This window comes from Monodelphis domestica, chromosome 1, assembly GCF_027887165.1.
Source record: "Monodelphis domestica isolate mMonDom1 chromosome 1, mMonDom1.pri, whole genome shotgun sequence".
NCBI classification, from domain to species: Eukaryota; Metazoa; Chordata; class Mammalia; order Didelphimorphia; family Didelphidae; genus Monodelphis; species Monodelphis domestica.
This window is the reverse complement of record NC_077227.1, coordinates 442,980,046-443,005,563: the sequence shown is the minus strand read 5'-3', so window position 1 is coordinate 443,005,563 and position 25,518 is coordinate 442,980,046. Positions and strand designations below refer to the sequence as shown.

Genomic DNA, 25,518 nt, shown 5'->3' with positions numbered 1-25,518 from the left:
ATTATATATATGTATATATATAAAGAATCTATAAAATGTCATCTAAAATATGTCATTTTCTGCTACAGTAGTTAATAAACTAATTTTGAAATGCAGTGGTCAGATGATCACTCAACCAGCCATAGCTATTTTGAGGTAAATTGAGTACTTATGTCTCTACATACATAAGAAAAATTAAACCACCCTTTAAGGAAGACACTTCTAATAGATGAAGGTTAGTTATTTTCAAGAGGGGACCCAAATTACTGGAACCAGTATAGAACATATGTTAAAAGAATCAGCTACTTGTGGCCCTTAAGTCAACTATTCTCTAGGTAGATTATGTCACAAAATCATAGATTTATTGCTAGAAGGGAACTCGGAGGTCATTCAGTCCCCTCATTTTATAGTTGAAGAAATTGGGCCTCAGAAATGTTAAATGACTTGCCTAAGGTAACAAAAGCAGAATATAGCAGAGCTGTAATTCTTTCTATATCTCCAAGGTTTTCTGCATAGGAGGAAAGGGCCTTGCATAGAATGAGAGCTTGTGACTCCAGATTAGAGAGAGGAGGATTGGAGAAAAGCCATAAAATAAAAATAACTTCCTGTAGAAGTCTTTGCCTATACATAATTTGATACAATTATGGAGAAAGAGGCTGCTATCTGAAGAGAGAATCAGATGGTAATGTGGTTCAAGAGGAGTAGGTGGAGGAGGGAGGGAGCAGCTATCATTACTTTGGCTCCTAAATTTAAAAGCCACCTTTATCTTTATGTCACCAAAAATAACAACAACAACAACAACAACAAAGAACAATAATGATACTGAATACGAACCAAAGTTTTTTGCTGCCAGCTCTTCTATAGACTCTCTCAATATGATCAGAAACAGTACCTAAACATGAAATAATACTATCAAAGTCATATAATAGTTATTGAACACCCACTGGCACATGGTACTTTATCAAGGTAGTCAGTTGTTCTAAGTTATGGCAAAGGAAACTTGTTATTAAATGCATGTCATGGTTATTCTGGTGTCCTTTTGCAAAGATAATTTTAGTCATTTATGATGGGATCAGTATTTTCAATAAATTCACTAATATTCGGAGTTATTTCATGGCATGACATATAAAACATATGATTAAAATATATTAAGTGCTAATATCCAAGATCTGTTGACTTCCAATCTCTGGAGATTTGAATTTGGTACATTATCATTCCTTAAACTGAAACTTACTCAATGTGGAAAACCTATAATTAAATTAAAAAATAAATGTACCTATTTATACAGAAGAAAAAGAATGAGTACACTATAAAACAATCAGCTTGGTGGAACTAATATTGTAGACTGTGAAGAAATCTCATTGTTCATTAACCACTAATCTATAAGTTTTATGAGGAAGGGAACTACATTTTGCTTTTCTTTGCCTCACTTAAGCCCCTAGCACACATAGCATTTCATACAAGGAAGAGGTTTAGGCAATCAACTAATGAGTAGTGAGGACCTACTGTGTTTGGCACTATGTTCATACAATGCCATATTAATCAAGAAGATTGTTCCCTTGAGTTATGGATGTCACTTGCACAAAGCTACTCTCTGGCATGAATTTGGTACATGGAGAAAAGAAAAGGAACACATATTTAAGGATTATAAAAAAGTAATGGGTAATAAAAATATTCACTATTTCACTTCAAGTTCATTTTACTTCTATGACATATTGAATAAGACTTCATGATCAGTATGTCTTACAACTTTCAAAATTTAAAGTCCATAAAAATAAAACCAAGTACCACCATTATCACTCAGCAGATAACTACTTTTGAAAAGAAAAATATGTCCATTCATATACAGATATTGAGGTTTTACTGACATTTATTCAATCAAGTCAACCTATCCTAATTAAAGTAAGTGAAAAATGTCCAATCAATTTTAATTCTAAGCCTTGAGACTAAGTGCAAAAAAAGTTTTTTGAAAATCATTCAATGAAATGACACTAGACAGAAAGTCTGTTTCAATTAGCTATGAGTTTTGTCACCACTTTGGGTTCTATATAAAAGCCACAGGCGGATTAGAATTGGAGAATTCCAAAAACAGAAGCAAATATGGTTTCCCAGCATACTTTAAAGGAAGAACCACTAAGGAAAGTAAGAGTAGGAAGGAACCTGGGCCAAAACCAAGTTATTTTTGACTTAAGAAGATTTTCTGAACTTAGCAGAATCCAGAAGATTCTGGACTTCCCATCCTTCCATTAGATTCTAAGGGCTTATTTTGGGAGCCAAGGACAGACTAGAGGCAAATTCATTATTCAAAAGGAGAACTTCTTAACTCCCTTATGAATGGGAGAAAAGAACTTTCAGTAATCAAAAGTTGTGCCCTGGGTGATCTCTAAGCTTGATCCCACTTTCCAGTGGACTTCCTATATAAACTCATGGTAGAACATTATATATATATTTAGGGGGATATGGAGAAAGGATGTTTTGCACCAACTATTCTCACTTTATTACTTCAGAAAACACTTGTTTCTAAAAACTACTTAAGGCTAGCTAACTAAATTTATTTTTCTCTGGTAATTTTGGGAGGGAATAACCTCTGAGCTCTTGGGTCACCCTTTGAGCCCTCAGAGAGATATATAAAAGCTTGCTCTGGGACCCAGGATTTACAAGTGAGAGTACAAATTGGAAAAATATTCTCAGAGCTTATATGAGTTACATTTATAAACTATTTACTATACATGTTCTCTAACTAGGAGCACAATTATGGTGATCATGTGGAGTTCCAGACTCCTAATAAACAAAAGGTTAAAAAAAAGACCCACAACAAACTAAACTTATCTTATGGATAAAGTCCATATTTAGGTTATGTCCAGAGAAAGGAAAAATAAGCAAATTCATCAGTTGAGCATCTGCTTACCCTTCTGTATTCACAGCTAATTATGCACAACAATTAGAATCATAAGGGTTATATTTGTAGTTGTTGTGAAGGTGAGTCATTTACAGGTTGATCTATAAAAATTATGACTGAGGATGAAACCCAACTAGGAAATGGGAACCTTCAGTTTATAAATTATAAAGAAGAGATAATAAACATATTTCTTACTGAATGGCAATAATGACAGAAAAAAAATTTTAAATCAATCTTAAACATGCTTTTAATTAGTAACCAAGATTTTTTCAATCAATACCCTGAAAAAATATTACTTATTCTGTACCATTTTCTAATTCTCAACAATATTTTATTCAGTCCTCATAAAAATCAATCATCCTGTGATAAAGGAAAAACAAGAGTTTTAAAAATATGTCTTTCTTTCTTACAACATTATTAGCTTAGGCTCCATGTTTTGTCACATCCATGTTTAGCCCCTCCCATTTAGAATTTTTAAATAGCAAGACAGAATTTGCTAATTGTCCTAAGACAATTATCTTGACAGCTTATTGCAACTAGGTATAGCCTTTAAATGTGTTATGTGTTTTGAAATACTGCAAATAAATACTGACTTAGAACATGAACATTCCAGAACATTGCCTGAATATATTCAAGAATATTTAGAGGCTTCTTAGATTAATGCAGGCCATTACATGAATGTGATTAGAAATGATTTATTTTTATCACCCTTTTGAGTCCGTTTTGGACCACAATTTCATTAAATGCCACATTCCATTCCAAATTCTGCTGCAGAAGAAAAAAGGACTAATTTTTATAGACAACTCAATTTGATGCCAATCTTAAAATATAAGGGAAAATAACACAGAAAACCAAACTGCCAATATGCAACTGCTGAGCCATTTGAGGCAAACATGCACAGGCAGAAACCTTGTCTCCAGCTCCATTCTAATGTAGGAGATTAAGTGTATTATCAACAAAAAGAAAAGAAAAAAAACCTGTGCTCAGAATTACAATCACCCAACATTGCATGAAAACAATTTAGCAGTTCATATATTTAACAGCTCATTCCACTTCTAGGGGCGATGAATATGCACTTTCCATTTAAAGGAAAAACTGTCTTAATGGGGAGGAAAATAACTGTAACTTCTTCAGTGTAAGTTCATTATTCAGATTCCTTACAAGTACACTGGACAAATACTTCCTAGCCTATTAAAAAAACCACAACTTTCCCCATATCATTTGTACCTACCTTCCTTAGTTATGAAATGAGGACCTTCTCTTTTAAGCAGTATACCCAAGAGAATGGCTTGGCTGGCCAGACAACTGCAGTCCTAGAAAAAAAGATAAATCACTCTAGGCAATTAGAAAGAAATGGGTACTAGTGTTAGTAACATGGCATCTCAGAAGGCGAGGAAAGTTTAATATTATCCCTTTCTATCACTTACACCCTACCTTTTTTCCACCCTCATCCATTTACTATAATTTGATTCATCACAGGATTATTGTGAGGAACACATGAGATGATTCATTCATTCAATAAGCATTTGCTAAATTTCTGTTTTTAGAAAACCATACAAAGCTATAAGTCTAGAAAAGGGCAAATCCCAGAATTTAGAATCTAACAGGGGGATAAAGACAAATATATAATTATGATACTCAATATTACATGATTAGCACATTAGAAAGGTGCAGTGCAAACTGCTTCATGAGATCAAAGCAGAAGGATCACTAACAATAGGGCAAGGCTTCCTGCAAGAGCTAACTCTTGAGTTAATCCTTAAAAGATAAATAGGAATTCAACAATTCTTTGGTAATTTGTCCTTCTATTAAGCCAAAATCTACTCCTGCAACTCCCTAACCATCATTGCTTCTAGGTCTAATCTCAAAGGCTAATCAAAACAGGTCTACCATATGAGAGCACCTAGAAGCCAGCAAATCTAAAGATTTCTGTAAAATTCTTTATAAAGCATAAAGTATTAGATACATGCCAGTAAAATGATGGTGATGTGCAAGACATGGAGCTAGGAGCTTGATAAATAACCTTAAGCTTTTTGGTAAATCTTGATACTCTCTGAGATAACAAAGGAAAAGTAGAGTACTAATCTCACTCAAGGTTATTAAATTTCCTTACATTTAATTTTTGGAGTATTTCATGGGTTGGTTTGTTTTTCCACTCCATGACTGATATGTCTGGTTGCTGTTCCAGTTCAGGAGCATTGGGAGTACTACTTTGTCTTTTGACTTTAGAATGCTTGGGGAGTTCTAGCTCTTCAAAACTCTTAAATTCTGGAAGCCTAGGAAAGAGGAGGAAAAAAATTCAAATTTTACACATTTTTAGTAACATCTTGAGGAACACAATGATTGGATATTTCCATGACACTCACTCTTCTGTATCACTGATTCTTAAGAAGTCAAGTTGTTCAACTACAGCTCCTGATATCAATGTCTGAAATATAAGATGGAGGAAAAAAATTTAGACTGAAGTCTAAATCTTAATCAGCATGATAAAAACAAAAAGGTTGGTATTAGTAAACAACGAAAGCTGAAAAATGTAGTAAAAATTCATAGTTAAGTGTTTGTCTTAATAAATTGTAATATAGACCAGAGATGATACATTTTAGTGTTACCCTTGCCTAAAAAGCATTAAATCTCATACTGTCTCTGAAAAGCCAATATAATGAAAGGTGGTTTTTTTAATGATAAAAACAGTATTTAAGCTTTAATTCTGTTTTCAACTACATGAATCCATTCAATATGATTTTTAAAAGATGAGTAATGACTATCTGAGAGGTCCTACCTTTGTAGGTTTTTCTTGAACCAGAACTATGCTTTGAACAAGGCAAAATACAATATTCTTTTTGTTGCTATTACCGTACAACTGATTACTTTCATGTTTCCAATAATCAGAGACTGGCTATCTATATGTCAGTCTTATTTTCCTAGAAACTCACATTTAGCATTTGAACCTTCATTTAAAATCCAAATTTAGTGAAATAAAACTCAAAACAGTGAATTGTTTCTGCTGGTTAGAAGATATTACAGTGAAAAGTAGTAACTAATAACTAAAGATGATTTTGTGAATCAGATATGGCTTCTAGTTATCTCTATTACTACTGTAACATTGAAAGTTAAGTGTGAGTAAGTTATAAGTAAAGGAGGGAGAATCTGAAATTAAAGTGATTTTTCAACAGCATTTTTTCTCAATGAAAGGGAGGAAGGGAATGAGAAGATACAGACAGTATTATATATCTATGTAAATTTATATTATTTTCATTACTATTAGAACCATAGTAATCCAAGCTACACTCTTAGAACCAAGGGGACCAAGTGGGACCAGTGATTAGAGACTTTAAAATAGTGAAGTGACTTGATCTCTTTATGAGGTCAAGGAAAAACTGGATAATCTCTATTGCCATCAAATATATGTTACATTAGCTCAGCCAATAGATCAAAAATGGAGCAATCCATGCTCAGAGGAGTCTATTATAGACAAAAAGAACAAAGGTCAAAGAGACAACAGACAAGATGCTTAAGGGCAAAATAGGCCCAAAATGATGTCATCTAGTATTTTTTTAAGGGACTAGTTAGAGCATGGGTGAAGCAAGGGAACAAGTGTCCTCCAACAGAGGTGAGGTAAGAAGGCATACAACTTCCAATGGGATCAAAACGTGGAGAATTTCAGGTTGTAATGAAAGGGTGTAAAGTCAAAATCCAAGAGAAGAAATGAGTTAATATTGAAATAAGGGAGCTTAATAGAGTTTTCCAAATGTCCTATAGCTAGTGTTAAGGTACAATATTAAACTGTCACATTACTGTATTTTCTCCCAAATAAACACCAAGTTTATAATAAAATCCCCCAATAACATTTATAAGCTGCAAACTTATCTTTTTCTCTCCTATTATGTTTTACACTTAGTTGGTGTTCAATCAATGTTTACTGAATAGTATGACCTACTTATTCCTTCCCCCATTTTATCTGTAGCACTTCATCAAAAATCCATTTAAAATAATCTAAGATGTCAATATGCAATTATTGGGGAATTAGGGAAGCAGTGGGATCAAAACTCTCTGATTTTCTCCTAAAAGTGACCTAGGGTCGAATGGAACCCAGTAGTTAAAATAAGTAATGACAGCTTGAAACTTGAAAGGGGAATTCAGTATGGAGGAGGAAAAATATTCTGGGGTTTCTGAGGTTCAAAAGTCCCATTACACTACATATATTCTCATGATCGTGTCTGAATATGAAGTACAAAAGAGAAAATTGAAAATATTTTGTTTGTACTTGTGAAACTATAGTACTCTGAAGATTTTTTAAAAATTCACTTTGATTATTAAAATACATAGAGTATTACATAAACAAAACATTTTTATTATTTAAATAGTCAGTTTTCTCTTAATGAAAAGGATCATAGGATTTAAAACTAAAAGGAATTTTAGAGATCATCTAATTTAACATTTTGCAAAAGTTTTGAAAATTAGATGCAGAAAAAGGCCATACAGGTAATAAAAATAGCCAAGTGAATGGCTATTAAAAAATATGATTTCCTCTTTTTTCTCCCTTTTGACTTTGAGTTTTAAAACAGATAGAAGCGAAGTATATATGAAAATATTGCTGCTACGAAGATACAAAGTATCTTTGCTTAAGCTTTTCTCATACTCACTTATACTCTGGGGAACTCACTATAGAATCATGCACAAAGGAGATGCTTGAAATATCACATTGATCATAATGATAGTAGACAAGTGGAAAAATAACTAGCTGTAATAGCATAGTGGACTTGCACATAGATTTAGAAAGTGGCTTAGGATGGACAAATTTTTTTTGTTTTCATTTTTATTATAAAGTTAACAATCATAAAGAAAATTGGGTATTTCAATAAATATACAAGAAAAAACAAAAAGAGGGCTGAATATGAAATCATTAATTTGTTTTATATACTTTACATTTTTAAAGAAGTGTATGTGTATATGTATATGTATAGACATACTTTAGATATATATTATATATATGAGTGTAATTTAACACAATAGTTATAAAATTGCCCTATTTGTACTCTCTTCTGAACTTTCTTTTCTTTTTTTTTTTTAACACTTACCTTCCATTTTAGAGTCAATACTGCGTATTAGTTTCAAGGCAGAAGAGTGGCAAGGATTAAGCAATGGGTGTTAAGTGACTTGCCCAGGGTCATACAGCTACGAAATGTCTGAGGCCAGAATTGAACCTTCAGTTTCTAGACCTGGCTCTCAATCTACTGAGCCACCTAGCTGAACTTTATTTTCTTATTGTTTTATTGATGCTTTAAAAATTAAGGAAACCAAGCTGACTTACCTAGAGTCATGCATCAAGTTAATGTCTGAGGTAAGATTTGAATTGAGGTTTTCCTGACTCTAAATTCAACATTCTGGCCATTCTACTACCTAACTGCCCAGCATTACGGTTTGACTTTTATCATAAAAACACTAGAGTCAAACAAAACAATTCAAACATGGTTCATGTCCAAATATTGAATCCTACATCATTAGCCCAGAGATCCGTCTCTTAATTTCAAAATTTGTTGTCTTCTCCATCTCTTGTCACTTTCTTTGCCCTAGGCTGCCATCATTAAAACTCCCATTCTGGCAGCCAGGTGGCATGGTGCTTAGAGTAAGAGAGAGAGCCAGACCCACAGTCAGAACATTCATCTTTCTGAGTGCAAATCTTGCCTCAGTCACATCTTGGCTCTGTGATCCTAGGCAAGTCATTGAACCCCATTTGTCTAGCCCTTGCTTTTCTGTGCTAGAATTGTCACTAGACAGAAAGTAAGGATTAAAAAAAAAACCCATTCAATTGGGTTCACATTCCATATCCTAATCCTACATAACACTCTTAAAGTGGTCATTATAACAAGACCACATAAAAGATCATCTTGATTTTTAAATGCTGCTTGCTCTTGAACAAAATGCTCTCATGGTCTAATTTCATCTAGAAAATTATTTGTTCTCAGTTTAATAAGGAACTACAAGTCTTCACAACTTGTCTCTAAAACCCAGGACTAAAAAGAAAAGAATTTCAGTTCTTTGTGGAGAGTCTCATGTAGGGGCTATTAGAAACATGAAGTTTATTATGAATTTAGTCAATATTTACCACTGTGATTTTGAGTGCAATGAAATTATATAACCCAAATCAATCTGTTCTGTATATGATACTGTATTCCCATGGCTGAAGTTGCAAGAGACTTAAAGAAAAAGAGTTTGCTATCTTTAGTCACTGGTAAGGAGAATCCAAAAAGTAAAAATATGGATTTTGTTTTCATTTACTTTATAATATTATACTATTTGAATAGTTTATCAAAAACAACTCACTTTAAAAAATTAAACTGCTGACTTCTCTCTCCTTTTAGAGAATCCCCTGAGGCACAACTAAAGATGCAAAAAAATTACATACACTGAAAAGGAAATTAAAGGGATAATGGGAAGCCATATCAATTATGCTACTGAAAAAGATGATTACATTAGTCTAAAGTATAATACTATAGGAAAAGAATCATACTGGAAATCAAGGGACCTGGGTTCTCTTCCCAGCTTTGTTAATAGGCAGCTAGGTGACACAATGCATAGAGTAATGAACCTAGAAATCAGGAAGCCTTGAGTTCAAATCTAGCCTCAAACACTTAACTGGCTATGTGACCTCTGGCCAGGCATTCTGTTTACCTCAGTTTTCTCATCTGTAAAATGGAGAAAATATTAACATCCATTTTCTAGGGCTGCTGTGAGGATCAAATGAGATAATAGTTGTAAAAGGTTATGTTTGGCACAAGTAAGAACTAAATAAATATAAGTATTACTACTACTTATTATAATAATCTACATTTGTGACCTTGGGCAAGCTTATTCCTTTCTTTGAACTCAGGTTTCTTCTCTGTCCATGAACTGGTTAGAGAAATTATCATGTTTACCCTGAAGAAGTGAAGACCTGGGGTAAGGGGAAGGAAGGAGATGACAGCTCTCTTAAAAATATTTAATTAAAATAAATTTAAAAGATTAAAATGAAAAAAAATATTTTAAAGGTTTTTATGTGAACTAGGAGTAATGGGTAAAAGATACAGAAAGGTAAATTTAGGCTTGATGTCAGAAAGAACTTCCTAACAAATAAGTTATCCAAAATGAGTTGCCTCAAGAGACAGAGAGTTCCTCCTCCATGGGTATCTTTAAGCAGAGGCTGGATGACTACAGAGTGGGGATAACACTGAGACCCCTTCAGTTTGGCATCCCATGACTCTGTGATTACATGGCTATTCAAAGCAGACTTCTCAATTTCAGAGAGAAGTTAAGATTAAAAAAAAAAGTTCCTTGCAGCTCTTAACTTCTGTTATTCTCTGATATGCCACAGTAGGCAAAGTCAAAAGCAGAAAAAAGCAAATGATGTGAATCCAGGATCCCATCTTGCTGGAAAATAATTTTGCTTTGTCTTTATAATTTACACTTCTCCCCTCAAATGAAATGGAAGCCTTCCAAAATATGAGAAGACGATTAAATATTTAAGGGGAATGGAATTATTTTCAGATTCAATATTGCAGTGAAATTGGTTAACATCAAAGGCTATGAGATCAGCAGAGTTCTATCTTATGCTAAAAAAGGAAGCATGAACAGTTCTGATTGGAAAAAATGGTAGTTAAATGTTAAAACAATACCAAGTATAAAGAACAAATGGAGAACAAAGTCATCAAGTTTAATCTTCAGCTTCAATCAGTTGTGTGTTATCCCTCTAGTACAGTTTATGAATATCTTATAATAATGCAAATCTTGCAGTGTGTACAGATTTCCTGACTGACAGCATAGTGTAGGAGATTCATATGACTATTTCATAATTCAGAGGTGGAAAGATGAATTAGAAAATTATTACAGTAAGTTAATAAGGTTCTAAGGACCTAGGTTTGGGTGGTGTGAGTAGGTATGAAAGGAAAGGTATAAAAAAAGAAAAACCTTGCCACAGAAGCAGAAAATATATTCTTGAAGGACTATATCAGTAATCAGTGGCATTTATAGACAACTGAAAGAAAAGAGAAATGCTTAATAAAATGATTAACAAATTATGAGAAATTATATGATAAAAATTCTTTTCCAGGTAAAATGGATTAAAACATATGTTAATTATTGATTCTGCTAAAATATGCTTGCTTCATATCTTTCAAAAATACCTGTAGTCGATCAACATGAACCTTCACTCCTCCAACCATTCCTTTTTTAAAGGATGCTAGCATATCCAATATAGGGTTGAACCGGCTGCCTCTAAAATAAATAAACAAAATGTATAAATAATAAAGTATGAAATATATTATTTATTCATTCCTTTTACAAAAATACATAAACACTTAATGTGTTCAATACCTTGTGGGAGACACTAAGAAAGCTATAATGATAAAGAATATGTAGCCCTTGACTTCCAAAACTTCCAAAAACTCACTCTGTGAGTGGTGAAAAAACAAATACTAGGATAAAGATTAGAATACAAAAATATAAGACATGTAGAGAATGATATAAAATAAATAGAGAGAGTGTTTTACAAGGACATACATAGCAAGGTTTTAGGGAGGAGGCAGAATTTGACTGTCAACAAATAAAGTCAACAAATAGACATGAAGTCACCCCGTAGGCAAAGGGATGTAGGCAAAGTCATCTCCCAAATATCGATTGGGCTGCTATTATTTATAAAATAGTCTGTGAGGTATCATGAGGGTTAAAATGAAATGTAAAATATGATGTCTGATATCAAAGACTTGACAAGCAGGGGAGGGAGACAAGAAATACACATTTCCTTTCAACTTTCTACCTTATGTTGTCTTCCCGAATGAGAACAAGGAACAGTGGACGGCCATGCATCTTCCAATACTGTTTAATAAACTGCAAAGCATTCTACCAAAACATAAGGGACAAGTAAAAGTAAGGGTGCAGTAGCAAAAGGAATTCATAATAACAAATAATCAATGGCAGTAGAGCTATGAAAATATTCAGTAACACCCATAAGTTATGACTCATTCATTAATGATTAGAATGCTTGGAGGATGGAATGTTTAAATTCACTAAATAAAAGGGCTAACCTATACTATCCATAAAACCATTTAGATTTAAACTCACCTGTTCAAAATATTCCTAAATGACTGCCTATTTTTCTATCTTAGAAAATCTATCTGGATCGTTATTTGATGACTGAAGCTCTTGTAGGGTTTTGGGGCTCTCAATCAGAACATCATTTCTCTCTATACTCATTGCTGAGGTTGTAGACCTAGAAAGTATAGGAGACAGAGCTGAATCTGTCCTTCTATCAGGAAATACATTGGAAATTTCTTTCTGGACTAAGTCCCAGATATGTGCTTGTTATCCTTTATTTTTTTAACTCCTCTAAAAATAGAAATGTGGAGAGAAAGCACTAGTTAATTGCAAATATTGCATCCTGGCTTAACCTCCTAAAAGAAAAAAATTCCTCAAATTCCACATGGCATAAAGATTCCAAATGACAAAGAATTACTTCAATGCAGTCTGAAAGTAGGAATAATTACTAAAAAGCACAAATTAACATAATTCCACCTGATGTCCTCAAGTTGAAAGGAAATTCTCTGATTACCTTTTAAGTCAAAGAAACTTCTTTTTTAGCTTAGGACTCCTGCTCTGAGAGATATCTAATGCTACTGTCTTGCCACAGAGGGGTCTATTCTGTAATGTCAGATGATGAGGTCCATAGTGATCATAGTCATAGTATTTAAGGAAATTTTGTTTTAAAGTTACCTTAATGTCATCAATCAGCAATAACACATCCTGAGACATATAAAAATCACTGAGATCAAAGATGATGGGGTAACAGACCACAGTCTTGCCCAGGATTCGATAAATCTGTAAAAAGATTTTTCAAAAGTCAACAAAATTAAAGATATTTAAATAATATCTTAAAATCCTTTCTCACAAAATATGAAAATAAAGGCAAAAGCCATATAAAAGAGTAGACTACTTAAAATCTATGGGAAATCTTGAGTTAATCTAAGCCTTAATTTTGTTTGAATCGGTCTATTTTTTAAATTAAAGTAGATCACCTCCAATACTTTGCAAATATCCTGTATTTAAGTAAATGTTTCTGTAATTAGATGCTTAGAAAAGCCCAGAAATAATTTTTTATTCCTATGTGTTTTATTCCTAGAGAATTTTCATTATATGATATAAAACAAACACTAGGATTTACTTGGAGGGAAAATCACTTCAGATAATTAGTTCAACCATTTAAAGTTATGTGAAAACAGTTGGAGGATAAGTTGAAGTCATTTAAAAATATGTCAAGTGGAAATATGAATAATATTTCTTAGAGGGGATTGTATGGGTTTTGTTTAGTATTCTTTTGGGACCTTTGAAGTGCCAAGGCAGCCAATAGGCCTGTCCGGTCTTCCAGATAGTCCTAACTTTTCATTGATGCCCAGATGGAAATAAGCCTGAAAGACACAAATATATGCAAAATTGTTAGATATGAAACTTTTCAATTGTTCTGATTTTTTTAATTTTAAAAGAGTTTATTTGGCTAATAAATAGTCCTCCTATCCTTGACTTATGTTTACTTTTGAATTAGAATTATAGGACTTTAGAATTAGGGGAGATAATTTAGTTCACCTCCCTCACTTTTCAGATAAATAAACTGAGGATCTTGAGAATGGAAGTGATTTTACACAAGTCATAGTTCAACCAGTGACAGAGCTCAAAATAAGGTTTGAGAACTCCAAGGACAGGCCTAATCCACCTCTTTCCTCCACCTATATTTCACTGCTGCTTCTGAAGTTTAAAAGAGGTTATGAAGAAACTGTAAAATTTCCCTCATTGGAAGGATTAGCTCAACCAATGACAAGAAATTTAAATAAATTTTCAAGGAGAATAGATATCTCAAATTACTTGGTAGTCAATTTCTCATTTGTTTCCTAATATTTTAGATCCAATTCCTTTAGCCCAGATTGATGAATCATTAAGAAAAGATCCACAATAAATTTCCTAAAGCAACAAAAATCCCACCACTAAAATTTTTTTCCAATAAAGAAGGCACAACGAACAAGCTCATTATCAGAATCCTTCCCAAATGATCCATATTCAGCTAACCCAGAGATGCTATCAACATTGGTCCTGCAACAACAGTGGGTTTTCTTGTTTGATTGTTTTTAAGAAATCTGGGAAGAAAAGAAGCCAACTAATATAAAGCATTTTGTAACATTTTATATTGGTTGCCCTGCCTAACACAAAAGGAAAAATGATGAATTGCAAATATTGCTCTAAAAGTATTTTAGTAAACAATACCATTATGGGAAAATCCTCACTTTCTCCTCTCCCTAAATCCTAAGGAATAGAAGCAGGGGAGGCAACAAGGTCTGGTGGGAAGAGTGCTGGATTTGGAGTCATAGGAGCTATGTCCTTTGGATACCCCCAAATTGCTTTACTTCTCTCAGCCGCAATTCATCATCTATAAAGTCTTCTTGGACCAGATTACTTTTAAGATCTCTTACAGTTCTAAATCTATGATTTGAAGCCAAACAGGAAATAATTATTTTGTCAAGAGTTCTTTCAAGACTGCCATCATATGCTATTGCTGGAGTGTTACCTCTAATTAACAATGATTTCTTTTTTTTTTTCTAAACTTGCTGTGGATGTTGTATAATATGCTACAATCAACCAACCACTCACTAGATATTTGGTTTTTATTTTGCCTTATTTTTAAGTAGTTTTATGGCTTTTATGGGGTAGCTAAGTGGCAAATTAGATAGAACCTGGGGCTGGGGGGTCAGTAAGACCTGAGTTAAAATTTGAACTCAGATACTAGCTCAGTGACCCTAGGCAAGCAACTTAACCCTGTTTAACTCAGTTTCTTCATCTGTAAAAGAAACTAGAGAGGGAAATGGCAAACAACTCAAGGATCTTTGCCAAGAAAAACCAAGATGAGGGTCATGAAGAGTCAGAAAGGACTGAAACAACTGAACACGCATGCCATTTATATTCTCAGTTCTTCAAACATTCTTATGCTGGCCTGACTTACTGTCTACTGATAGTATGAAAATTTAGGAGAAATGTCTGAATTGTCAATCTTCTTCCATTCCAGCAAACTACTACTTGAAAAACATCATAGATCTAAGGATGGAAGGAGCTCAGAGTATAGCTATTCCAACTTTGCCCATTGTACAGATGAGGAAATTGAGGACCAAGGAGGTAAAGTGATTTTTAAAGACTACACAGTAATAATAATCATCTGGCATAGTGGGCCTTTGAGCAACAAAATGCTACAACACTTCAACAAAGCAGAAAAACTCACGAAGAGGAAATTACTTTTGAGAGACAAATGTGAACTGCAGAATGTTTGTTAAATAATATTTAAACAAAAGAAAGCAATATAAAATTCATTTCAGATAAACAGAACTGATTCAATGAAAATGAGAACAGGACACAAGGGGGCACTTCTTTTCCCAAGACCAACCTCCGTTTTCCAGACAAAATGAATCTGTCTAGACTACTTAATATTTAATACAGATATGATCTTCATGGACTGGTACCTAATAGTAACAAAAATATAATTATGGTATTTGTTACCTGAAACCAGGTACTCATTCAGAAAGAAATAATGTGTAATAAATTAAAAACAAAAATACAAGTTATTTTAAGGTGCAAATTATGAGGAAGGGAGAACAAGCATCTAAAATGTTTTTTATAAAACTGTTTCTTTAATAAGATTCAAAATGCAGAAACTTTTTATGTAAATTATAATTTTAGAGATTTTTATGATTTAGGATAAACTGCTATTAAGATAGACTTTTAATTATAGACTCTGGCCATGGAAAAAGATTAAATGAACACAATCCTTCAAGGATACATGATTTTTACCACTGTGGATATTCCCTAAACAAAAATAGATCCCAACTTCTCTAGGCCTTAATAGACGGTCTAGGTCAGCAATGGTGAACTTTTTAGAGACCAAGTACCCTAACTACAACCTTCATGTCACACATGAGCCCCCCGCCTTACCCCAGACAGAGGGAGAGAGGTAGTGCTCCCATGGGCTGCTGGGAAGAGGGGTAGGTCATGTGAGAAATGTTCTCAGTTGCACAAGGAGAGGGGGATCAGCACACTGGCACACTAGCAAGTGAGCCATAGGTTTGCCAACATAGGTCTAGTTGAATGGTTGTACCAGAAAAATTAATCACTCTACAATCAACTTGGTGATAAAGCTCTTCAAAATTAGTTGGATAGATTCTTGTGCAAAAAAAAAATACATATATATATGTATATATGTATGTATGTATTGTTCTTTGCAAGGCCTAAAACAATAACCTTTCCAGATTGGGAGGACACATTAGAACTTACATTTCCCTGGTCTAGCTTTTTGAGAGTTTAAAGTCATTTCTGCACCATTATGAGGCATTTATATAAGGGGCTGTGATAAAGGTCCTGGCATTAAAAATTACTGAAGAATATGAACTCAGATCAAATATTATTTAGGCAGAGGTAAAGCATTCATTATTTAATAATAATGATTAAGTATAGTTTTTATTATTTTATTAGGATAATATTCAAAATAACAAACAGAACCAGACAACCATATTTTCATCTAAGAATCTTACAGAAGGAGAAAGTTGAGAGGCACAATGACTCCAATGACTCACCTTCACAAGTTCCTGTTGAGGCCATATCTGAATGGGCTCTACTTGCTGTGGAGTCTGTGTTTGTATACCATATGTGTTGAGGAAAACTTGTAGGCTAGAACACAAGAAAAGTTGAGACATTTTAATATATAGATTCCAAAACTGTTACAGGTATTATCATTAAAGCCAAAACAAATATTTTCATTTCAAAGTGTCTTGGGTAAATATCTTTGAAGCAATAATGATATTAGTAGTTTGAAAGAATAGTAAGTAGAATTTTAGGCTTGTATTTAAAATTAAGTTAATGACTCCCTTGCCAATGAAATTTCTTCAAATTTCTACTAAGGAGGTTATGAAATGAACCTTTCGATCACAACACATATTTTTAAAACTAGTTTTTAAGAACAAAATTCCTTTTGCATTTGAAATACATACCGTTGGCTTTCTGCCACCAGGGCTACATGAACCACCAAGTCATTTTCTAATGGACCCTAAAACACAGAAGAGAGGAAAAATATTTTTTAAAAATTGGTCACTGGCAAATGCACTGAGAAATAAGGACAATATTGACTGTCTTTTAAAAGAGGAAGTAAAATGGTCCTCATTATCATAGGTTATTGCTACTTTTGTCCTGGTTTTGCTCATTTCACATTGCATGATTTCATATAAGCCTTCTGAGGTTTTTCTGAAGCGATCCTGTTCATCATTTCTTATAGCACAATAGTATTTCTTTACACAATAGTATTTCTTTACAATTATATATCATAACTTGTTTGACCATTCCCCAATTTATAGAAAACTCTCAATTTCTGATTCTTTGCCACCACAAAAAGAGGGGTTATAAATATTTTTTGTACAGATAGATCACTTTTCTTTTCTTATGTTTCTAAACCCTTACCTTCCATCTTCCAATACTATGTATTTTCCAATACTATGTATTGCTTCCAAGACAGAAGAGTGGTAAGGGGTAGGCAATGGGGGTTAAGTGATTGCCCAAGGTCACACAGCTAGGAAATGTCATACAGATAGGAAGTATCTGAGGACAAATTTGAACCCAGGACCTCACATCTCTAGGCCTAGCTCTCAACCCATTTTAGCCATCTAGCTGCTCTCTTTTTCTTTGCCTTTGATCTCTTTGGTATATAGACTTTTTTTTGGATGGGGGGTATTGCTGGGCTTTTTGAATATTGTTCCAAATTGTTCTCCAGAATGGTTGGGTGAGTTCACAATTCCAACAAAAGTATTAGTATACCAATTTTTTTTAATATCCCTCTATATTTGACGTTAGCCAATCTGATAGGTAAAAAATAATAACTCAGAGTTGTTTTAATTTGCATGTCCCTAATCAATGCTGATTTAGAGCATTTTTTCATGTGAATTGATAGCTTTTACTTTTTCTGAAAACTTCCTGTTCGTATCCTTTTACCATTTGTCAACTGGAGAATGTTTTTTATTTTTATAAATTTGACTCAGTTCTGTATACACTTTAGAACTGAGGCCTTTATCAGAAAAACTTGAAAGAAAAAAATGTTTTCCCAGTTTCCTCTTTTCCAAATATACTGTATTTTGTATGGACTTTGGTGGTGGCAGCTTTGATGATGGACTTCACTAGTACCATGATGTCATATCCTGAATAAACATTAATTGTAGTAAAGGAAGATATAGTTGCTCTGATTTGGAGTTGTTGGGAGCAGTAGCTTTATGGAAATTAAACTAGGTTTTCCTTTTAAAGAGACTGAAACCATTCTTAAGATTTGAATGGCCAGGAGGACTAAAAGCTCAAACTGTTGACATTGCTTCCTGGTTCCCCAAATGATAGAGCCAGAAAGAGCCCCAAGTACTTTCTCATGATTGGCTGGTAGAATATGAAAGCAACTCAAAACTAGGGAACTTTACTCAGTGAGTTGTAAATGATGGGAGATATTGGTCAAATTCCTACATTGATCTCCCTTTTCTCCTGCTTTCCATATCACTCCTCTGTCTTCTGCCACTATCTCTTCTTCTTCCATCCTGTATCACATAATGAGAGAAATCTCCTTGTCAAGGTGGACTCTTCTACATGCATAAATAATTTCATTTCATTCTATATTCTACAGCAGACTGTCACTCTATCATTTCACTCACCTTAAATCTTTCACTGTCTGTTAGCTGCATCCCTACTGTTTATAAACATACCCATGTCTCCTCATCCTTAAAAACTCTTTCTTACTTTATAGATCCATTTCTGCCAATTTTCAATCCATATCTCTCCTGCCTTTTGTGGTTAAACTCCTTGAAAAGACCATCCACAATGGATATATACAGTTCCTTTCCTTTCACTCTTTTCTTCACTTTACAATCTGGCTTCCAACCTCATCATTCAGCTGAAATTATTCTCTTCAGAATCACTATTCATCTCTTAATTGCCAAATCTAAAAGTTTTTTTTCCTAAATCTTCACCTTCCTTGACCTCTCTGCAGCCTTTGATAGTGTCGGTCACTCTTTTCTTGATATTCTTTCATCTTTTAAGAGTCTGTCTAGATAAAAAGTCCTGGGGACGCTTGGAACAACCAAATGTAGGGTTGGGACTTTAGGCAATGTCTTAAGTTTGGGCAAGGCATAAGGATTTTTACTGCCATGATCTTGCATATCTAGATACAGTTTTATGATAATACGTTCATGGGATAATAATGAATTATCTTCATTTCTGCATTATTTTTCATTTACTACATTGAAAAATTCTTATGGGAGAGTAGACCATCACTCATCTAACATGGCAATGGGGATTAGTACCCCTTTGTATAATTTCTAGAGTAATGATTTATAGGGGAAGCCAAGGCAGTCTAGACTTCCCAATCTTCCACTCAAATCTCATTAATTGATTTATTCAGGCCTCATTTAATCAAGGCAAAAGAGGTCCATTGTTAGAGTCTGATATCACTCAAGTGGGATTCTTCCCACAAATCAGAACTCAATGACTTCTAACATAGGCTGATCACAGGAAGTGGAAGTCCTTGGATGGGGCTGTACAGATTTATTCCACCAAAGCCATCTCTGAGAAATTTCACTTTCTTTGTTGAACTACTCTGGGGAACCAGTGAGGCAAAAACAACTTTCATCATGAAGGGTTCAGGTTTATCAATTTTGGCCACCTAAAAATCAACAATGGATACTCCCCATCTGGGGCTTCTATTTGGTTTAACTGTCATCACAAAAGAAAATCTGGGACCATATGGAATGCTACAGCTTAGGAAAAGCACTGAATTATACCTATCAGACCACAGTCTCACTTAACTATTATTCTTTTTTTTTTTAACCCTTACCTTCCTTCTTGGAGTCAATACTGTGTATTGGCTCCAAGGCAGAAGAGTGGTAAGGGTTAGGCAATGGGGGTCAAGTGACTTGCCCAGGGTCACACAGCTAAGAAGTATCTGAGGCCATATTTGAACCCAGGACCTTTCATCTCCAGGCCTGGCTCTCAATCCACTGAGCTACCCAGCTGCCCCCTTAACTATTATTCTTATGATTCCTCAGATTGTTTAAATGTTTCTTGCAGCTTCCAAGATTCCTTGGATATGAAAGAAAAGCCTGCCTTCTGATCTACACTTTGTGGATGAAGTCACTCCCTGGAGAGCAGTATTAGGGAAAGCCTAAAGCTCATTTACTTCTTGCAATTCTCAGGTCCCATCCTCACCTCCCATTCTCCTTCTTCTCCCTTACAATTCTGACCTCAGGGCAATGTCACTGAATTTTTCCAGCAGGACCTCAATATCAAGAGCATGTGAATCAGTCTATCAGTCTCCATCTTTATCAGCAATGTCTTTTTCAACTGTGTTGTTATTAAGTCCATAGTGATCTGTCTTCAAAAGCAATGAGCCTTAAAACCAAAAGTGCATTCCTATCAGTTTCTAATTGCCAAAAGAAGAATTTATTTTCATTTCTTTAGGCTGGTATTCTTATTTATCTAAAACTATTAGTAAGAGTTGGGGAATAAAAGTTTGGTATATTTTTTTCCTCCCTCCAAAACTCTCTAAATCATTTATTGGTTTAATTTTATTGAAACAATGGGGTCCCTCCTTATCTCACAGAAGGAGTTCTACATATGAAAGTAAAGGATTGGGGGCAACTGGATGGATCAGTGGATTGAGAGCTAGCCCTAGAAAAGGGAGGTTCAAATCTGGCCTCAGATATTTCTTAGCTGTGTGACCCTGGGCAAGTCACTTAACCCCCATTGCCTAGCCCTTACCACTCTTCTGCCTTAGAACTGTACACAGTATTGATTCTAAGACAAGATAAGGGTTTTTTTTTTTAAAGTAAAAGACTGTTATTGTTCAGTTGTGTTTGACTCTTTGTGAGCTCATGGGGTTTTCTTGACAAAAAAATACTGAAGTAGTTCACTATACCTTCTCCAGCATGTCCCCATTTTATACATAAGGAACTAAGGCAAATAGGGTTTAAGTGATTTGTTCAAGCTCACAAAGCTAGTAAGCATATAAGGATCTGAACTCAGATCATCTTGGCTCCATTCACTTAATTACCTATCCCTAAGTCTGGCCCTCTAATCACTAAGGGTCCCTCTTTTTGTACATCAATTTTCTTCCACTTAAACTTTCTCTTCATATGATGAACCATAAAAATTTAGCCAACTATTTTGGACCAAGACAGCGATTCAGGACAGGAGCATAAACAAAATAAAATATTCATGGGCTATAAAATGAAATAAATTTACTTACAATCAATGATATAATTTACTTTAAAAAAAAGATGCAATTCTCTTCCACTTCCACATTTAGCACAGTAGTAGAGATTTCATCAGATTTTAGAAATATAGATTCTCTAGAGGTGGAGCTTATTAATGCTTCTAGTTCTTTAAAACAACCAAATCCTAAAAATGGCATTCATATTCTTGGGATAATACACAGGCTATTCCAGTCTATATAAAATGGATACCACTCCTATCAGAAATGGGCATGGTGAAAATTTTAATTTGCTATCTTAGCCACATGGCCCATTCCATATCTTTTTCTTTAATATAAAATAGCATTCTAACATATAGCTCCTATAAAACAATTAACTATCAACCTGCTAATTAATTCTGAGTTTATTCTAATCATGCTGAAATGACTTAATTTTCTATGTATATGCTTTGAATATCTGCTAATTTTCTTATGATTTAAAAGGTATATTATAAAGCTACATTGATTATAAAAAGATTTATAATTTTTTTGGAGTGATCATTTACTGTATCATGTAAGGATGATATTAGAAAATAAGTATTGTCGTATTAGTTTAGGGATAAGAAGTAAAGTGGCTGACTTGAGAAAAGAATTGGAGTTTTAAGCAGAGCTGAGAGGGCATGTTAATTTCAGATGTGAGTTATAACCATTTTTCTATGTCAATTACTCTCTCTGGCAGTTGGCAGAGAGACATTCACTCAGACCCTCTCAGGACTGGAGAAGGTAACATTGTTGTCTCTCTCTGTGTCTGAGGGAAAGATCTGAAGGAGCTCAGTGTTTTCCTTTCCCAACTTGAGAAACACTATTGAATATCTACTGTGGTTTTTATAGATTGTTTAACTCTGAGAAGACCAAAGAAAAACCTGGTCTTTGGTTGGGATTCTGAGTTAGACTCACAGTCCTAATTCGATTCTTGTTGAGAGACTCAACCAGCTAGCCTTTGCTATTTTATAATTTGAAGGTGAAGTTAAGATTTATACGGATAATAGCAGTAGTTTTTATTTAGATAGTATAAATTTGGGTTAGTCAGATCAGGGAGGAGTAGTGTAGCCTGTGAAACACAAGAGAAGTGGTTCCTTCTGGAACAGGGGAGTTTATTTGGGTGGAATTAGAATTCCTCAGATTTAGAAATCCTTTATCCTTATATATTTCAAGAAATATTTTATTTTTATAATAAGATTCTCTTTAGCATCCTTGCACCTGGCCCTGAAGGGAAGTTCACATTTGAGCTTCACTTCATCACTGGGGATACTTTTGATTACCCCTCTATTAAAAGTATCCATAGTTTTGAACCTATTTAACAGTTTTTCTATCTATATTTTGTGTAGCTTGCTATTATTTTTTTATTTTTACAATCAACATGTATCATAATTCTTCAAAGTCCTGGTAGATGATCTATGAGAATTGCTATGATCAAAAATGTTATCAAACAGTAGTCATGGTGATAAACCTCACCAATCTTAGCTAGGTTGGTTGCCACTCAACAGTAAACAATTGACTGCTGTGTTTGAACTAAAAGCTCTTTCTCATTTGGTAGGAAGTGGTATAAAGTTTGAGAACATAGGTTCATATACATATCATGTCAATGCATGGGAGTATGACAGTGAATGAATATAAAATATATCAAACAATTTTAAAGAACTCTCATTTTTTTATATTTTATATTATGGCAATTTATATGCTTGTTTTATTCTCACAATTAAATTTGTGAGCATGACATCTATATCTTATCTATTATTGTATTTCCCACCATCAGCCCAAGAGTCTTATGCATAGGAAGTGCTTGTTAAATGTTTACTGAGCTGAATTTTAAATTTTTTTCTATAATTACCATAGCACATTAAGAAAATGAAAATAAATTATAGTCTTTGGGACACTGGGAAAGTTATGTAACTGGAAGTACTCTAAGACAACAGATTCGTTTCCTATAATATGTTGTTAGAAGTTTCATGTCAACAGTCAGTTCTTCTCCACAGAATTCAACAGACTATGAATTTATATATGACACAAAGTCAGAAAAACTAAGGTACACATAACAGCAATAAATATATCAAGTAGATGGCTCACAGAACCATGATGAAAATGTCATTTTGATAGGTAGTATTTAAGTAAATATATAAGAAAAATGGTTATTTAAACACCTAGCAAATATGATCCATTAAGGATGTAAATTCTATTTTACATTTGATAAAGAGCCTACACTTTAACTTTTGTTACAATTATAGTACATAAAAAAGGCACTAGAAGAGAATTTAAGTCTCATTAAGACTTCAAAGAACAAATCAAGAAGATAAAAGACATTACTCTTTGAATATGTTTGGTACTTACTTACCCCAAAAGAGAAGTAACAACATAACATAATCATCTATCTATATTCTTCTGTACAATAACAGACATTTTAAAACAAAAAATATGGCATCATATCAGATGATATTCCAATGAAGCTAAAATAGACAGTTACACATGTCCTTGCTGGCAAATACTACTTCTGTTTTTTCTTGTTGTTTTTTAAGAAGCCCTTTTTAGTTAGAACTATTTCCATTTTACTTTAACATCTCTGCTTATTACTGAGACCACTACAAACACTGAATCAAAAAACATATTTTTTAAAAGTCATGTGACAAATTATCATTGTAAAAACTTAATAATTATAGACAATACCTGCCTTACAAATGAATAGTGGCTTCCTGTTTGGATTTGTAGACTTTTATCTCTTACATCAGCCACAAATTAGGACAGATAGTATGGACTTCATTATCATATGGGATTGTTTCATCTCTAACATCTAAATCCTGGTATCCCACTTTTCTTAATCACAACTTCCTTTCCCTTCACAACTCTTGTTTCCCTATAACCTACACCTAGCCTGTTCTTTGGCCTCCCTAATAAAACTATCATAATAAGATACTTCTTTTTGGCTGAACCAATGGCCTTTAATTTTGTAGGCATATATACATACATATATATATATATACACACACACATATATATATGTAAATAATTTCCTAGCAGAATTTGTTCATAAGTTGGGAGGATTGCTTGCATTTCTATTGAAATTTTTATAGGCCATATGAGAAAACTAGAATACTTAAAGTATTCACAATCTTTTCTATAATCTAGTTTCTAAATTACTCACAGGAGTTCAAAGTAGTAAGGTTATGAGTTTTACAGAAAAGGCCTATAAATTAGACAGTATAATGTCAGTTTTCATATGACATAAGAAATCCTAATGTGAATGCCTTTTACTAGCTTCTTAATACATCTTTTATCCCTGAAAACTAGTCAATCTCATGCATTAAAATTTCTAAGCATGTTACACAACAGCACTGTCAATGCCATGATGCAATAAATTTTGCCAGTATTGTAGGAAGTAATCTACCTGAGTTTCTAGGAATTATTGACAATGAATAATATGGTTCACCTACATCACTCCAGTAGAAAAGAATGCTAGCTTTGGAGTGTTAATTTTTTATTTTGTTTTCAAGGAAATATATTCTTTCTCTATGAAAGGGGCTACTTACAAGTGAGCAGATAGCTCACTTATAAGAATCCTTATAAGAATTAAATTCCAAATGTTTATGAATAAAGCCCCCAAGACTCACACTAAAGGCTTTTAAACATTATCTTATTTTAAATAATACTATATGTGCATGTATATATCCACATCTACATATTCATTCATACCATCTGAAAAATACATAATTCTTATTCTTAGCCTAATGATTAAAAATTGTGTTCCAAGTAGCTTGATCTTCAATGCTATTCTATGCATTTAAGATAGAGCAGTATATTATGCAGCACTGAATCATCAACAAAAGAATATTACAATACAAGAAAATAAATTTCACATACAGGTTACCCCTGATAATAGTCCTGGTTTTACCCCAAGGGAAAAAAAATCCACTTTAAGGATTTAATGACTTGCCTCTGTGTCTTTGGGTATACTCATTTATGCTCATTAGGCTTCACCAGTACATCCTGCCAAGATCCGAAATTTTTCATTCTGCTAATTTTTCAGTAAAATCTCATTAGCAAAAGAAACTGGGCAGATGCTTTTTACATCTCAATTCCAGACCTGAGACACAGTGGTCATGATATCAATGACTCTGATGCCAAAGTAACTAACTACAACAATTTCAACTAAGGCACAGCTTTGATCTGGACTTTCTGGCACCTTTCTCTGTCATTTACAACCAAGCCAAAGCAATAATGTATAACAAATGAACAATTAGTAAATAAGAGATAAATATAAAAAGCTCAAGAATAATTACTCCAAGTACAGTAACAAAGTTAAGAAAAAAACTCTGGACTC

The 25,518-nt window shown here is 33.7% G+C and overlaps 1 protein-coding gene across 6 annotated transcripts in view; it reads right to left on the bottom strand.

Moving 5' to 3' along the window:
* The window catches only part of PHKB (phosphorylase kinase regulatory subunit beta), a 256,746-nt gene that overhangs the window by 47,383 nt on the left and 183,845 nt on the right, over positions 1-25,518 (bottom strand). For all 6 annotated transcript variants that reach the window (XM_056812255.1, XM_056812257.1, XM_056812258.1 and 3 more), the window contains 10 exons: positions 16,927-16,982; positions 16,513-16,606; positions 13,231-13,314; positions 12,623-12,727; positions 11,670-11,752; positions 11,038-11,128; positions 5,245-5,306; positions 4,992-5,154; positions 4,110-4,191; positions 814-871 (listed from right to left, as the gene is read on the bottom strand). In XM_056812255.1, the coding sequence (XP_056668233.1) occupies positions 814-871; positions 4,110-4,191; positions 4,992-5,154; positions 5,245-5,306; positions 11,038-11,128; positions 11,670-11,752; positions 12,623-12,727; positions 13,231-13,314; positions 16,513-16,606; positions 16,927-16,982 (878 nt within the window). The remainder of the gene's footprint in view (positions 1-813; positions 872-4,109; positions 4,192-4,991; positions 5,155-5,244; positions 5,307-11,037; positions 11,129-11,669; positions 11,753-12,622; positions 12,728-13,230; positions 13,315-16,512; positions 16,607-16,926; positions 16,983-25,518) is intronic.